Source organism: Pituophis catenifer, unplaced genomic scaffold (genome assembly GCF_029215685.1).
Source record: "Pituophis catenifer annectens isolate HBS135680 unplaced genomic scaffold, rPitCat1.0.hap2 SCAF_1, whole genome shotgun sequence".
Taxonomy (NCBI): domain Eukaryota; kingdom Metazoa; phylum Chordata; class Lepidosauria; order Squamata; family Colubridae; genus Pituophis; species Pituophis catenifer.
This window is the reverse complement of record NW_027256881.1, coordinates 198,264,549-198,281,298: the sequence shown is the minus strand read 5'-3', so window position 1 is coordinate 198,281,298 and position 16,750 is coordinate 198,264,549. Positions and strand designations below refer to the sequence as shown.

The following is a 16,750-nucleotide window of genomic DNA, read 5'->3' as shown; positions in this document are numbered from 1 at the left end:
GAATCAGGGTCATTTTTAGAGGTTCAATGTGCTGTAGTGATGGAAACCATACTAGCAGCAGGATTATGTCGATGAGTATATCAGACGTTCGGCAGAAGAAATAATCCAGCAACAATAACGAAGCTTCTCATCAACAAAGGAGCATCTCTACTTATCATTCACTCCCCCCAGCTGGAAGATTTATTGTTTAGAAAACAATTCTTCCCAGAGCCACAGAACCTAATTTTACAGAAGGATTGTAGGACCAAGAAGCTAAAAAAAATAGTATCTTAGTACATTTTAAACAGCTCCAGAAACGATGCATTGAACTCACCCTCGAGCAGGATCGACAGTTAAACCGAGTGGCTTTCCAGATCCTTTAGGCGTACCATCATTGGTAATCAAAGTTTTTCGGTAGATAGTTTCTCTGTGGAGCGTCAATACCTTTAGAAATCATGAGATTTGGTTACATGGAATGGAAACGAAGGCAGGAAAACTAGGCTAAATGATTCTTATGCTGATTGGTGCCTGGGAGATGTCGTGGGATTAAATATGAATGCATGCCTCACTGGAAGTTGAAGGCTTACCTCAATGGATTGTGTTGAAGGGTTAGTATAGTATAGGTTTCCAGATATCCAATCTAAAGCCAGGCCCGTTGGAGAACCAATAACAGCAGCTGGGGCAAAGATTGTCCTGTTTGTGCCATCTGACTTCACCCTATGAATTTCACCCTTCAGGATAAAAAAGTGAGACTATAACATTGTGATTAATCACTGGGTGAAAAATCACTGCCCTTCTTTTCCTAGTGTGATGGCATCACTGACTATCATGAGTTCTAAAGAAGAATATTTGCTTTTGTTACTTGAAAGTACCTAATGAAAGTCATAAAGAAGACACAATGAAATCCTAAGTAGGTTTAGTCTGTATAGACATAGCATCCATTCAACTTATTCTCAAGGTAAGAATTCATAGGTACAGCGTGATATTACTCTTTAGTTCTTAATCCAAGACAGAGATGGGAAGGAAAACAAAAATATCAGAGCAGAATCTTTTCAATGAATTGCTGTTCTAAATAACCAAGTATACTTACTGGATTTTCAACCCAGTAGATCATCTGTTCTGAATCATCGAAGTCAACATCGTATCCATTCTGAACTCCTGCTATTGGGACCATGGCATCGTTGGATTTCTCCTCGGGGTTCAGAGATATACCATAAATGATGTTATCTCTTACAGCTATAAGGAATGGCTTTTCCACTGTAAAGCAACACCACAAAAAGCAGAATATTATTCTTACGTATTTCCTGCAAAACAAAATTCTGTGGTTTCCCCGAAGTCCAGATGTATTCGATCAAAACAACAGCATGTCTTCATGATGCTTTCCCAAACACGTTTAAATACATTAAAAGGTAACTTGTACCAGTGACTAGATACAGCTCTCTAAATAAAGATCTTTTGAGTTTGTCTAACAAAGGCAGAATCAGAAGTCTCCACAGGCAAAACTTATGCTCTGCCTTTGAACTATGATTCCTTCCTTTCTTTCGCCCCATAATTTAAAATCAGTCACGTCTTGCTGAACATCAGTATTCAAGGAGGCATGCAAAAGAGTCACAAACATCTCCTGAGTCCTTCGGGAGTAGGGCGGTATAGAAATTCAATAAATAAATAAATAAATAAATAATACTTCACACATGGTTCAGCAGAATATTCTTGACATGCAAGTATCACAACTGGGTATTTATATAGTATGCTGAAAGCTCCAGAAACACACAATTTCTCTCTCTCCATGGAGCCCTTAATTTCAACTACGAATTCAGGTTAATGCAATGAAAATAGGAAACATGGACATACGTCAAGGTTGTCTACAGAGTGAAGTGTCAACGCCACAAACAAACAGCATCATTTGGAATTAATTCCACGAGCGCTTAATTCCACCATCATCCCTGTTTGCAACATGAGCTCCATCAATTGACTATGGAGAGTTTAACAATATTGTTGTGACGGAAAGAAAAATGTAATTTAAAAAAGGAAACCATGGTATGGCAGAGCTTCCATAGGTGAACTTAAGTGAACTTAAGAGCCATCAATAATTCCAGGAGGTAAGTCCCCCTCCCTTCCACAGATCATTAATGGCAACTACTGTGTTTCATAAAGCATCAGTCTCACAATGTATTATTTATCATTTCTTTTCTATTTTTTGCCAAACAATCCTGGAATGTTTCCTTGCAAATAAATCCCACAGGGTTGAAGCCAACAAAACAAGACTTTCTGTCAGAGGAAGGGAAACTATTCTTTCCCGTTAGGAGGGTTAAATTTCAGTCCCACTGAAATCCCACAAATTTGTGAGAGCATTACAATAGAAACTTAGATGTGCTTGAGCACATAATATGAATCATAATATGGTTTTATCATAGCACATTTTCAAAAAAGGTAAGACCAAGTCTGAATGACAGGACTAGTCAGAATTCACAAAAATCCAGTCTAAGTAAAAGAGCACTGAACTGGCTTCTTCTACAGTTTCTCCCATCACAGACCATGCTCTTGCTTTAAATTATAATCTACGTAAAATTCAGATGGAGCTGTCCATGGTTAGAAAACTACACTCACTGAGAAGAAAAACTACTTAATCCTTGGTTTCCACATCATTCCCCAAAGCCCAAATCTACCGCATAAAATATGTCACATACCTACTGATTTTGCTCGGCAGCTTGATTAACAGATTAACAGGAAGGGACATTGTAGGTCATCTAGTCCAACCCCCCGCCCAAGCAGGAGACCCTACACCTTTTCTGACAGATAGCAATCCAGTCTCTTCTTGAAAGCCTCCAGTAATGAAACTCCCACAACTTCTGAAGGCAAGCTGTTCCACTGGTTAATTGTTCTCACTGTCAGAAAATTTTTCCTTATTTCCAGGTTGAATCTCTCCTCGTTCAGTTTCCATCCATTATTCCTTGTCTGGCTTTCAGGTGCTTTGGAAAATAGCTTGACCCCCTCCTCTCTGTGGCAGCCCCTCAAATATTGGAACACTGCTATCATGTCTCCCCTGGTCCTTCTCTTCACTAGACTAGCCATGTCCAGTTCCAATTAAGCGTAGAATTTCCTATTTACTAACTAAAATACATCTTTCATTAGCACAATAACAAGCTTTGAAAACTGTTCTAAACATAGAGTAAACCTATTCCAATCCCATCATCATTTAGTAGCAACTATGCAGTAAAATGTAAACAACATTCTTTCAGGTAGAAATGCTGGTTGTAGCCGTTTGATGCATTTTTCCTTAAGAGCACGCATTATGTATGGTTAGCCATGTGTCCTTTTTCTCCTTTATTTTTCTTTGTAATTCTTTCTTTTTAAGTTCTGTCTCATTTCATTCCTTCCATAAAACAGCAAAGTCCTCTTCTCCCCTTCATCATCATACACCCCCATACATGGGGGCTCAAGTGGTTGAAACGCCAGGCAGAAGGCTAGCAAGCCTGTGTTTGAGACCCGAGAGCAGCTGTGGGGCGGGGTTGAGCTCTCATCCTTCACTCCAGCTCCTGGCAGGGACATGAAAAGAGCCCCCCAGTTGGGCATGAAAGGAGCCCCCAACTGGGCATCCCCAGGGTAATGGTGATATCACCAGCTAACCCTTTCAACCTGGAAGTGCCTCAGCGCTTCTGATTCAAATGCAAAAAGAAAAAAGAAATCATACAAGATCTATACAGTAATGATAACACCAGCTATCAAACTGCGTTTTCCCTCTCTACATTCTGCAGTTGGGGAAACATCCTTCAGTACACTTCCTGATTATTTATTCCCAAATAGAGCTCTCTTATGGTCTCACCTCTCATGCAGTTGACATTATCCGGGGAGAGAGTCCATCCAGAAGGGCAGGCACAGGAATAAAACCGGGGACCCGATGAAGAAAGCAAACACAGGTGACTACAGTAGGATCGGTCACAGAAATTGATACCTGGGAGAAAAAATTAAAGCACCCGTGAACACAAAATCATGAGTAAAAGTGAGCATTTGACAAGGTCCTTGAGGGGACATTGAATTTTGCATGCTGTATTGAGCTTGATGTTTTGTACCATGTCTAAAGAATCAGGGGTGGCTCTCTTGAGATAAGAGTGGGTTCTTTAGGAGAAAGCTCCTCAGATGAGCAAAATTTAAGGAATCTTTCCCCCTTTGTATTTAACTATTTCTCTAAACTTTTGAGGAGGTCTTCTTGCAGGTAGTAGGCACAGGAGCTCAGTAAAGGCTTCCCTTAGATTTTTTTCCCCCTCCTTCTATTCAATCATATTCAATTATCAGAAATTGGACAAAACCCTTGGCAAAGGTTTTTACCAAGTATGTGTGCAGGTATAAATGGTTCATTTTCATTACACAATAAAGTGTTGTTGACTGTGTATACACACACACTATGTATGTATGTATGTATGTATGTATGTATGTATGTATGTATGTATATATGTATGTATGTATGTATGTCTTTTAAGGACCCCGTAATCCCTTGCATCGGGATGGAGTCGGGGCAACTGAATGGAGCTGAGTGTTTACTAGCCGGATGCCCTTCCTGTCACCAATGTGAAGGTCACAGCAGATATATTCTCATTGTGCCCAGAGAGAGAAATATCTGCCTCTACCTAGGATCGAACTCACAGCCTCCTGATTGTGAGGCAAGAGCTCCACCTCTAGGCCACCGCACCACTCATATACACACAAATCCACAGGGAAACATTCCTTTCTAGTGCTGTGCACCAATCTACACAAATCCAGATACTCAACAACCTGCTGTTGCTTCAACCACAAATGCTCTCTACATGGGGCTCCCCTTGAAGAGCACTCGGAGGCTCCAACTGGTCCAGAATGCGGCCGCGCAGGTGATTATGGGAGCGACACGCTGCACCCATGTAACACCTCTCCTGCGCAAGCTGCACTGGCTCCCGGTGGTCTTCCGGGTGCAATTCAAGGTGTTGGTTACCACCTTTAAAGCACTCCATGGCTTAGGACCTGGGTATGTACGAGATCGCCTTCTGCCCAAAATAGCCTCCCACCGGCCAATACGCTCCCACAGAGAGGGACTCCTCAGGATGCTGTCGGTCAAACAATGTCAACTGGCGACACCCAGGGGGAGAGCCTTCTCTGTGAGGGCACCTGCCCTCTGGAATGAATTGCCCCCGGAGATGCGCACGATCCCTGACCTACGTACCTTTCGCCATGCCCTTAAGACTCTATTGTTTCAACAGGCTGGGCTGGCTTAGAAAATGAATTTTAATCGGGTGTTTGTAGTTTTTAATATAAGGGCCAAATTTCTAATATATTTTAAACTGTTTTTAAATTTTATAGGTATATGTGGTTTTAATATGGCTGTACACCGCCCTGAGTCCTTCAGGAGAAAGGCGGTATAAAAATTTAATAAATAAATGAATGAATGAATGAATGAATGAATGAATGAATGAATGAATGAATGAATAAAATAAAAAAACTTTTCACATACTGTGTAGGGATTTATTATTATATTATTGCCTAAGAAGGCAATTATTATCAGTCAGCAGCTTCAACTTATTGGCAGACATTATAAACTGGGAGAAATCCAAGTCTTGTTAATATTTAAAAGAAAAAAACCATGTATTATGAAGCACTAGAGAGCTTGTTATTGCAGTTCTGCTTTTTTTAAAAAAAAAAACGCTTTTTAAGGCTGAACTGTTTGCTGTCTTTTGCTAACCAATCTTACCAGGAGGCTGTTTCACACGATGAACTGCTACAATCCCTAGAGGCTGATGAACATTATAGATCATTACTGTTTGATTTCTCCCATGCCATTTGTTTGCTCGGATAACTCGATGGGTGTATCGGTCAGTCCAATATATGAAATCCTCAAAGACAGTGAGTGCATGAGGATGCCGCAATATCTATTTTTAAAAAAAGGGGGATAAAAGTTTCCATTACCATTCAATGTCCTTGCTATTGTTATCCTGAAGTGACATGTTATATGAAAATAAAGGTTTCTAGGCATCTTCCTAGCCTTGCACAACAGATGGCTCGCAACATATGTTAACAGCTTTGCATCATTACATTTGGACAACAAGCTGTGGACATTTTTATACATGGACATAAGTCATGTAACATAATTTAGGTGCTGATTATATAGGTAAAGGTAAAGGTTCCCCTCGCACATATGTGCTAGTCGTTTCCGACTCTAGGGGGCGGTGCTCATCTCCGTTTCAAAGCCGAAGAGCCAGCGCTGTCCGAAGACCTCTCCGTGGTCATGTGGCTGGTATGACTAAACACCAAAGGCGCACAGAACACTGTTACCTTCCCACCAAAGGTGGTCCCTATTTTTCTACTTGCATTTTTTACATGCTTTCGAACTGCTAGGTTGGCAGAAGCTGGGACAAGTAACAGGAGCTCACCCTGTTACACGGCACTAGGGATTTGAACCGCTGAACTGCCGACCTTTCGATCGACAAGCTCAGCATTTTAGCCACTGAGCCACCACATCCCTGATTATATACCAGCACTCAAAAATATGCAGTAAATAAACTAGATAGCTTGCTGGATTTTTCCCAGAGGGACAAAAATTCCAGTTCTTTTAAGTCATGATAATTTTCTGCCTCAGCCAACAAAATGTACAAAATCAGGGATTAGATAGTAAATATTTGAACATCCATTTCCCCATTTTTTTTTAATTTGACTTTTTTTCATACCAGGTCACTTGCCACCACCTGCCGCCTGTTGTTTCCATTATAATCACAGAAATCAATATAGTCAAGATAAGCATCCGCAAAATATAACAGTTTGTTGGGATAGTCGATGGAGAGTCCGTTGGGCCAATAGATCTTATTGCTGACAATGGTCGTTCGTAACGTGCCGTCCATACTTGCTCTTTCAATTCGGGGATTCTGACCCCAGTCTGTCCAAAACATCACATGACCACTGCAGAAAACAACAGGTTAATGGTAGAAAGATGCTTAGCACTATAAATCTGAAAGCTCCTGGTTCCCATCTCACCTCTGCCACCGCTCAGCATTAGGCAGGCCATTATTTCTCAAGAGTTTTTTTTTTATTTTCTTTTTTTAAAATTTATATCCCGCCTTTATCATTTTTACAAACAACTCAAAGCAGTGTGCAGATCTGATACTCTTTCCTCCATCTATTTTTTCCACCACAACAACCCTGTGAGGTGAATTGGGATCAGAGAGTCAATCAATCAATCAATCAATCAGAATAGAGCTGGAAGGGACCTTGGAGGTCTTCTAGTCCAACCCCCTGCTCAAGCAGGAGACCCTATACCATTTCAGACAAGTGACTGTCCAGTCTCTTCTTAAAAATCTCCAGGGATGAAGCGCCCACAATGTCTGAAGGCAAGTTGTTCCACTCTGTTTGACCTGCAATTCCTTTTCTGGACACTTGCTTCTAGCAGGTGTGTGTTTTATGTACACACTTTTATTGTAAAGAAGAGGATCTTCAATATTGGTGTCTGTCTGATGTGGCAACCCCCAGATTAACAAGCTAGGGAGCTTTGGCCCTGTTTATAATTTTTCTATTCCTTGCGGTGGCAAAGAGTATGTTTGTGGTTCTCAGAACTTCACAAAATGTCCAGTATAACCACCAAGCTTCTTTTCATATGTTAGTTCTTATGATATATTTCTCTTATGACATATCATTGCAAATTTTATATCCACTTCAGATCTATCAAACGTATTCTTCTCCCATGACTGGCCTTCAGTAATAAGTCTGGCCCAGGGTCACCCAACTGGCTTTCATGACTAAGATGGGACTAGAACTCAGAGGGCCCAGCTTTCTAATTTGGTGTCTTAAACCACTAAATCAAACTGGCCCTTTAGATTTAGTCCCCTATCTGCCAAATGGAAATAATAATGCTGCCGCAACATATTGGACTATAGAACTTAACAACCATTCTCAGTTTGTATAAGACTGTATAAATACAGTTTGTATTTATAATGGAGTGGATTTAAGGTGGCCATGTGGTATAAGTGGACCTTCTCGTTCTCAAATTAGGTGTGATTCTGTAATTTGCTATCCTTAATTGAACTGTCCACCGGATTTTTGCTACAACTCAGAAGATAACTGGTGGCATCCAAATGCACTCCGATGTTCCACAAATTTATGATATGCAATCAATTATGATATGATTTGACAACATAATGCCTACAATAATGTTACAACAATCCTAGAGTTCTTTTGTTTCATAACTATTTGCTATAATGCCCATTCCAGAGGGCCACTGAACAAAATTCTTTCTTATTGCATGTCACTACAAAATACACGACAACAATTATGAGATGACGTATGCTTAAAGCCAATGTTTTAAAATCTTACTCAGTTCTGGGATCTAAGACTAGACCTCTTGGGTTTGTCACATTTTCACTGATCAGAACAGTCCTATGGCTTCCATCAAGTCTGGAGACTTCAATTGTTTCCAAGACATAGTCTGTCCAGTAAAGATTGCGGCCTATCCAATCCACTGCGATGCTTTCTGTAACTGTGACACCACTGTCAAATACCTGTACAAAGTTGTGGAAAACCATTATATTGGCATCCTTGTAATCTTTTATTATTGAAAAGGATTCAAGTTAGTTTACATTTTATAAAAGATGAGAACATGTATTATTTATCTCCTCCTCCATGGCAAGAGTAACTAAAGTGAAATTCTCTAATCTCTCTTAAAAATTATCAATTCACTGGGAAGAAAATGTTAATTCTTAGTCTAAAATGAATATTTATGAACAAAATCAACATATTTTCAGGGAACAGGGATCGCTTACTAAGCCTATCTCCACTATAGTGTGTGTTCACTAGCCCTAATCCTTCTAAATGTATTTATTTACAGAGTAGTATGCATGAACCCCTGGATGCACTTAGAGCTCCATAAAATTTGGACATGCCATCAGTGTCTTAAAGTAGCAAAGAGACTTACTACTTTTCGGTCTGTTCCATTCTGGTAAGCACTCCAAATCTTGTCCTGGCTGATATCAGACCAAAAGATTCTATCAGTCACTGAATCAAAATCAAGAGCTACAATGTTCCTTCCATCTCGAATCAAGGAAAAAATGCGCTGTGCCTGGGAAGTTATGTTATTAACGACAATTTGGTTACGGCTTGCCACCATCAAGAGAAGACTCCCAGATTCTGCAAAAAACAGGCAATTAAAAAGAAACCTTGAAACTATCAACATCTAGAGGGCATTCCATTTCATAAAGGCATACATAATATATACTTTTAATACATATTATATGTATTAAATAAATCACAGTATTGAATACACAATATTAAAAGAAGCCGTAATTCCATGATGTCATAGGGGAGGGGGTCCCCAAACCCCGGTTCATGGACTGGCACCAGTTCGCAGCATGTAGAAACTAGGCCATGCAAACAAGCGAAGCCCCATCTGCGAGTTGCAGGCATAACCACGCCGCTTCCAGTCCACGGAAAAACCTCTCCCCTCGGAACCGGTCCCTGGTGCCCAAAAGTTTGGGGACCATTGATATAAGGAGGGCTAAATACACAGTCTGCATGTCAATAATCGCAGGTTTAAACCTGGCACTTCCACGCTGAGCTGTGAAATCTAAAGAGCCGCCAATCGCTGTGGATTGAGCAAGATGGATTATTAGGCCAACTCAGTCTAGGTCAGCCTTTTGTGTTCTACAATAGAATATGCAAATGTTTTGCTCATAACAGAAATAGAGGTTGTATTGTGCAAGCATTCATTTTGTTAAGCAATTGTTCTATGCCCACCTGAGCCAGAAAGGCTTCAGGTCCCATTGTAAGTAAGATTCCCTGAAGCAAAAATACTTAACTTAGATATGACACTGGTTATGTTAATTTTTAGCAACTGGACACCTTGACATCTTGAACATATCTTTAAATAATTCTCTGTGCACTCAACACACAATACCTTCTGATGTAATCAAATTTGTAAAGGTGACTGCAATTATAATCTGCTTTAGGAATATCCTAGTGCTAGTGGCCTATATTCAAATGAGAGGACAATTGTTTAAGCTTCTCACCGGGTAAGAAAAGCCAGGATATGATTATGCATTTGTGCATGTTCCTATCACCTTATAATTAGGGTATCCTCACCTGTTACTTTGCACGTCTTCCCATTGGATTCTAAGATGTAGCCATCATCACAGTAACATCTGAATGATCCCCTTTCATTGTGGCAGTGTTGGCTACAAAATCCAGGAGAGTCACATTCATTAATGTCTTCACAGGTTTTTGAATCGTTGGCAAGTTGGTAGCCGAAAGGGCAGGAGCACTGGGCTCCAAAGGGACCTTGAATGCATCCATGTGTGCAGCCTGCATTATTATCCAAGCAGGTTTCCTGGTCTGTAAATAAATTGGAGAGAGTGATATGAACACAGGCCACCTACCATTAACTCATGAATCTTTCAAATCACCATTTTATGGACCTCACTGCATGTTACTGCTGCACCCATTCAAGATTCAAGATTGATGCTGCGTACCGTGTGACCATGAAACAGGGGTGAGTACTTTACATGAAAGTGAGGTCCCCAGACTTGTTTAGTTAGTGGCAACTTTTGAATTTTTAAGACACATTATGAACTAGTCATAAAATGAGCATTGAGCATAAGGCAAACTGGCATCTTGTGTCCCCTATTCCCTGTAGCAATGCCCTCTATTTCTTTAGAGTATTTTATTTTGCGTCCAATTTTTGGGGCAGGGGTCATGTTGGAGAGGAGGACAGCCTTTCCAACAAAGCATCGGGCTACCAATAACTGCAATTTTCTTAGAATCCCTTTGGGATCTAACAAATCCTCACATGTGACGATGCTATTTAAAGTTGGACCTTCAACAGCCCCAAAGGTGCTTTCAAAAAACTTTATCTTGCTTGAAAACTTTCAGTTCTCACTTCTCATCCAAGAAGCTTCTTCAGTTCTAACTAACTGGAGAGGAATGGAAAAGATTTATACTGTTTGCAGTCAGTCAGTCAGTCATTAACATCTTCAAGAAAAATCAAGAAAGTCTAGTTGCCTTTTTGAAAGCACCTTTGGGACAACCATGATCTAGATGATTGATACGTCCATAGACGTACCTTCAACAGCACTCTGTTTTCTCATTTACTTAGAACAATTTAAATTTAAACAAGAAATATAAGGTGGCATATAGAGTTTAACAGAAAGCCATGGGATATATCCCTGCACATCTGGGCACCCATGGATTAACGCCATTACACTCTGTGGCAAAATGACTTGAGAAGTTCAGAATTTGGGCTTGAAGAGGGAGGAGGTTTCTCCTTCCAACACAGAATCTGTCTAGTTTCATTGTTGAGTCTTGTCAGTTTGGGGATCGAAAGTTGGTTTGAGGCTTTTAAGTGACAGATTTGATTGAAGCTGTCCTTATCAGACTTGCAATGATAACTGACTACTCTTTCATTCAGGAGAAGCCAACGTTTTTATAGTTGGGGCCATATTGTTTACAGACCTTCAAAATCACAGCCCTGCAAAGCCTATTCATTAATACTGGGATACCTCCTAAATGAAAAAAAAGTCATATGCTCTCCCCCTTCCTCCAAATATTGGGGTGCTTGGAATATGAGAACAAGCTACATCTGGAATGAAACAACTGATTTCCTACGTATACGTAGAAATAGATTAAAAAATTTTAGAGGCATCTCTGGATCATACTTAAATCAGTAAATTTAAGATTTACAAGATAAATCTTGTAAATCCACCCTGTTGCACTGTATGGCACTGAATACCGGGGAGCAACAACTGGGACCGAAAGCTATCTCCATGCCATGGAAATGCAGACGCTCCATTGGATATCGGGCATCTCCCTTCTTGACCACATCACAAATGACACCATTCAACAACATTTTTCTGTGGGACCAATTATAGAGAAGATGAGAGAAGGCCGAACGCTGGTATAGACATGTACAGAGAGCAGCACCTTCCATCATGGCCAAGACTGCCTACCAACTAGAAGTCAATGGCCAGGGACCTCACAGGCATCCAAAACAGAGATGGCAAGATACCATCAACAAAGATATGCAAGCTGCAGACTTACGCCCTGGAGACACAGCTGACCGTGCAAAGTGGCGTTCAATGATCTGAAAAGTGGACCCTGCACCTGCGGGAAAACACTAGGAAGAGGATCTCTGGATCATAGTCATGTTTGGCTCCCAGACTGATAAGATTTCAAGACGTGGTTTAATAAATGACCATATACAAGCTCCTTCATCAAGAGCAGCAAGATACACAAATTCACTGGTTCGCAGAATGACAATCAATGAAAATAAGGAAAATTCCATCCTAATGTACTTTGGAATTTATTGGTTGCAGATGATTCAGTTGCTGAGATTCATGGAAAGTCATCCCATTCTTCTTAATAAATAACTGTGCTTTAAAAAAGGAATTACATTTGGATTAAGATATGTCAAAGAACGTGACATACAAGGAGGATGACTTGACTTTTATCTGAAAAAGTGATTGGTTGAGTTAACAAGGAGTATTATGGCTGATCAAGAAATGAGTCCTTTCCCACTGAAATAACCACCTAATAAATAAGTCAGAGAACAGGGAACACAAGTAAACCATTTTACTATGCTCATGTCTTGCTTGAGGATTTCTTAAGGGCATCTAATAGGTCAAGGAAGACACAAAAAATTCACTTTGGTGAGCTGTTGCTCTGATCTAGTAGAGTTCTTACACTCAAGTATCAATTCTGAAAGAACAATCTCAATCATAGCAAATGTCCCTGTGTTTGTAAACAATCATTCATTTAACACATGTAATCTGAATCTATTAAGATGTGAATCTAATATGATTTAGTGTCATACCTGGCTGAGGCTCATCTGAGATTGTGCATTGATTGATTAGAAAAAGGAAGGAAAGAAAGAAAGAAGTTAGAATTAAGTTTAAATCAACATTGTCAGTAATCAATACCAACGCTACTTCTGCCACTTGCAAGTTTTGAGATTAAAATCAGATAAAAGTTAGAAATATTAAAGGAAATATTAAAGATTGGTTTAAATTTGATTTAAATTAAAAGCAACTACTGATTATGTCCCAGTCTTAAATTATAAACATAGCATGTTTTTAAAGAAACGAGTAGTAAAGCCTGAAGTGAAACATATTAAAGTTTAAGTGTCCTAAGTAAAAACCAAATTCATAAAAAGTATACTCAAACATGGGTGTTTACATTTGCAGCGAGTTAGCAACTGAACACTCAGCCCAAAATAGCTACTATCTAAAAATAATGCTATTTCCAGCAATCAGAAAACTATATGCAATATTTTTAATTTCAATTTGATGTAGTCATGAAGACTGTTGGGCTGAACCAGGGAAATTTGGATTCAAGTCCAACTATACAATTCAGCAGGTTTTTTGGGCCAGACCCTTTCTCTCAGCTTCCCCTACCTCGTGGATTTAGTGAGAGAATAAAAATGAGGAACGACCTCATGCAAAATAATATTTTTATCATTATAATCCCAGCCTTTCTCTGAAAAGTCAGAACTGCATATGATATAGTTTTCTTTTTGCATTTTTACCATGAACCTATGAGGTGAAGCAATGATATTTAAGTGACTTTGTCAGATAGGTTTTGATAGGTTTCTTTAAACTGTACATTAAATATATACTTACTGCACAGGGGTGATTCATCAGCTCCATTAGGGCAATCAGCAAGATTGTCACATACTTTACTGAGATTTACACATATACTGTGACCTGGGCATTGCCACTGCCAGCTGGGGCACCGGAAAGGCTGAGTTGGACAGTCCCTCTCATCACTCCTATCCCGGCAATCATTGTCACCATCACAGACCCAAGCTTGAAAGATGCAGTTTCCGTTATCACAGCGGAAATAAGAAGGAGGACACGTCCTAGGTGGACATCTGTGATGTTCATCAGAGCCATCCACGCAATCTGGGTGACCATCACATTCCCAACTAGCTGGGATACAGTTGCCATCTGATTGACACTGGAATTCAGTCTGGTGGCACATTCCAGGAGGCCTTGTAGCTGGAAGTCACATTAAGGATGCAGAGATTATTCCGATTGTATTAGTCAACCATCCTTCATCCTCAGCAAACAAATCAAAGGTAACCAGACAATCAAGAATAAATATAATTCTTGATCTTTAAGAATCACTAAAGCGATACTGCTAACAAAGTGTTGACCCCATCAAGGCAAAAAGCAAACAACAAATGGTGTGGTTTACCTGGAAGTATTAACAGCAAGGCTCATTTCTACATGTAGTAAAGCAAATATTATGTGTGGGGGGGGTTCAATTTCAACAAATAGCATTTAGAAAATCTTTGTATGAGTTGAACTCTTCGAAGAACTGAACTCTATTTTTAAATATAAAACTTACCCATTAATTTACTGAATGGTATAGTCCCATGATGGCAAACCTATGGCATGCATGCCCGAAGTGGCACGTGGAGCCATATCGCCTGGCACGTGCAGCATCACCTGTTCCTGTTCTGGGTTTCTGGCGCGCATGCGTGTGTGATGATCAGCTGGCCTTTTTGTGTGTGGCAGTGCCGGAAACTGGAAGAGTTGGTCTTCTGTTTTCCTGCATGAGCATGTGCGCTGGCTAGCTGATCGTTGCACACGCATGCACACCAGAAACCTGGAAGAGTAGCTGGCCAGCACGCATGTGCGTGCCGGAACCTGAAACTCCATTTTCGGGGGGGGTGCATGAGCCCTGGGCAGCTTCTCTTCCGTGTTGTGGTCCTGATGAGCGCGCACGTCGGGTGCCGAAAAGGTTCACCATCACTGGTATAGTCATTCCATGGTATAGTATAGGGCTGCATCCAACTGGATAAGAATATCTGCTGCTCACTGAAGCTACTTTTTGAGTCTTGCTCTCCCAAGTGCCTGCCCCTTACATATGATCAAAAGGATCTTTCAACCCTTTTGAACAGATTTGGAGAGCATACAAAGAGGTTTCAGGAGAAAGAGGCAAATTGTAGTTTATACTTCTAATACCTCTCTCTCTCTCTCTCTCTCTCTCTCTCTCTCTCTCTCTCTCTCTCTCTCTTTCTCTCTCTCTCACTCTCACTCTCTCTTGCTGTGTGTGTACCTGCATTCTGAAATCAATATCCAAAAGACTTTAATTACTGGGCAGATAAACAAGCAATATGCTTTGAATGGCACTTGATCATTAATTATTTAGGACCCAGATTATTGGGGGCAATAGGCTGACTCTGTAAACTGCTTAGAGAGGGCTGTAAAAAGCACTGTGAAGACGTATATAAGTCTAAGGGCGATTGCTATTTCTGATATGAATTACTGAATTTTTTTAAAAAGAAAATGCATGTGCAGAAGGGCGTTCTTCAAAGACCCTTCAATTTCTACTTGAGAAAATTTATATGGTTGCAATGTGCAACAATAGATATGACATACTTTTCAGAAAAACCTAACCTAATTTTTTTTTACAGTTTTAAGAAATGCCTACACATATTAAAATGCACACAGGCAGCATATGATCATTAAGTATATTGAAATAATGATTCTATTACCTATGCTTTGTCATAATTAACTTTTTATTTACTCAAATATATTTCTCTCCTATTGGCATTATTTTCAGTGGAGTTAATCTTTATTTTTAGATTTAGAATCTAATGTGCACGCCATTTAAATTGGTGGAAAAAAATTCTCATATAAGGCATTACATCTGAATTATACTTGTTTCTAAAACTATAAATGTATTTCCCAGAAGATGCATAACCACTAATCCCATGTCATGTTGTCACTAAGAAGATTACATTATGGTGCATAAATATCAGGTATTGCCACCATTTCCTCTTGGCTGGAGCAGGTGTTTCTAACCCTTTTTCGTAAAGTTCACTTCATTAATAATACGGAAATGGATTTGTTTATACTTACGACAACCAGCCTCATCAGAATGATCACTGCAGTCAAAAACACCATCGCACCGGTAATAGTTCCTAATACACTGGTTTCCACTTGCACACTTAAACTCAGTAGAACTACAGTTGTAGACTACGGTAAAATAGAAAAGGACCATGAGAATTTTAAGCAAGTTGCTATTAGTCATACTACAGAGTGAGAACACAATAGGAAACAATACAAAGAAATCTCTCTCTCTTTCTTTCTTTCTTTGTATCCAAAGGAAGAAGCTACATAGTTGGATCACTGCATCTGAAGTTCAAGAGCTTCTAAAGGGCTCACATATTAAGGAATTCTGAGGGTAATTTCATTACCATGTCAAAGCAACCCAACTGTACAATGTACAAATTTTATCTTTGGAGCATCTAATGTTTAACTAGACCGGAGAATGGAAGGAAATGGTTTTTACCCTTATCCAGTTTCAGGTATATTGGAAAAATTAGGAAAATTCTGAGCATTTGCCCTTCAATCTTTTTGACATCAAACAGGACACAATAAATTTTCTGACTTTGGAGAGTAAAGGAATGCAGCAACAATAAAAATCATGGTCTTATTAAGTCTTATTGCAGATTTAATATATCTAAACACTGCAGGGCCAAGGGAGGACAGCATGGGGAAGTCCCAGTGTCTGAACACATATTTGTTCTTATAGGATTTAGTTTTATCTGCTAAGTTCTTATAAGTTTATTGTTTACACCCATAACGTCGAATCAGCAAAACTTGAACAAATAGAAAACAACTGATCTGATACTTAACTGCAATCATGTTCGTCTGCTCCATCCACACAATCCTGATCTCCATCACAAACATAAGTGGGGTCAATGCACCTGTGATCAGGACACTGAAACTGACCAAGTTCACATGCATCTGTGAAGGCTAAAAAC

The 16,750-nt window shown here is 39.8% G+C and overlaps 1 protein-coding gene across 1 annotated transcript in view; it reads right to left on the bottom strand.

Annotated features, from left to right (window-relative positions):
- The window catches only part of LRP2 (LDL receptor related protein 2), a 147,734-nt gene that overhangs the window by 64,677 nt on the left and 66,307 nt on the right, over positions 1 to 16,750 (bottom strand). The window contains exons 23-34 of the mRNA XM_070956918.1: positions 16,623 to 16,742; positions 15,843 to 15,959; positions 13,593 to 13,970; positions 10,066 to 10,314; positions 8,903 to 9,114; positions 8,305 to 8,489; positions 6,669 to 6,897; positions 5,696 to 5,873; positions 3,803 to 3,931; positions 1,070 to 1,236; positions 567 to 710; positions 314 to 423 (exon numbers count right to left, since the gene is read on the bottom strand). Of these exons, the coding sequence (XP_070813019.1) occupies positions 314 to 423; positions 567 to 710; positions 1,070 to 1,236; positions 3,803 to 3,931; positions 5,696 to 5,873; positions 6,669 to 6,897; positions 8,305 to 8,489; positions 8,903 to 9,114; positions 10,066 to 10,314; positions 13,593 to 13,970; positions 15,843 to 15,959; positions 16,623 to 16,742 (2,218 nt within the window). The remainder of the gene's footprint in view (positions 1 to 313; positions 424 to 566; positions 711 to 1,069; positions 1,237 to 3,802; positions 3,932 to 5,695; positions 5,874 to 6,668; positions 6,898 to 8,304; positions 8,490 to 8,902; positions 9,115 to 10,065; positions 10,315 to 13,592; positions 13,971 to 15,842; positions 15,960 to 16,622; positions 16,743 to 16,750) is intronic.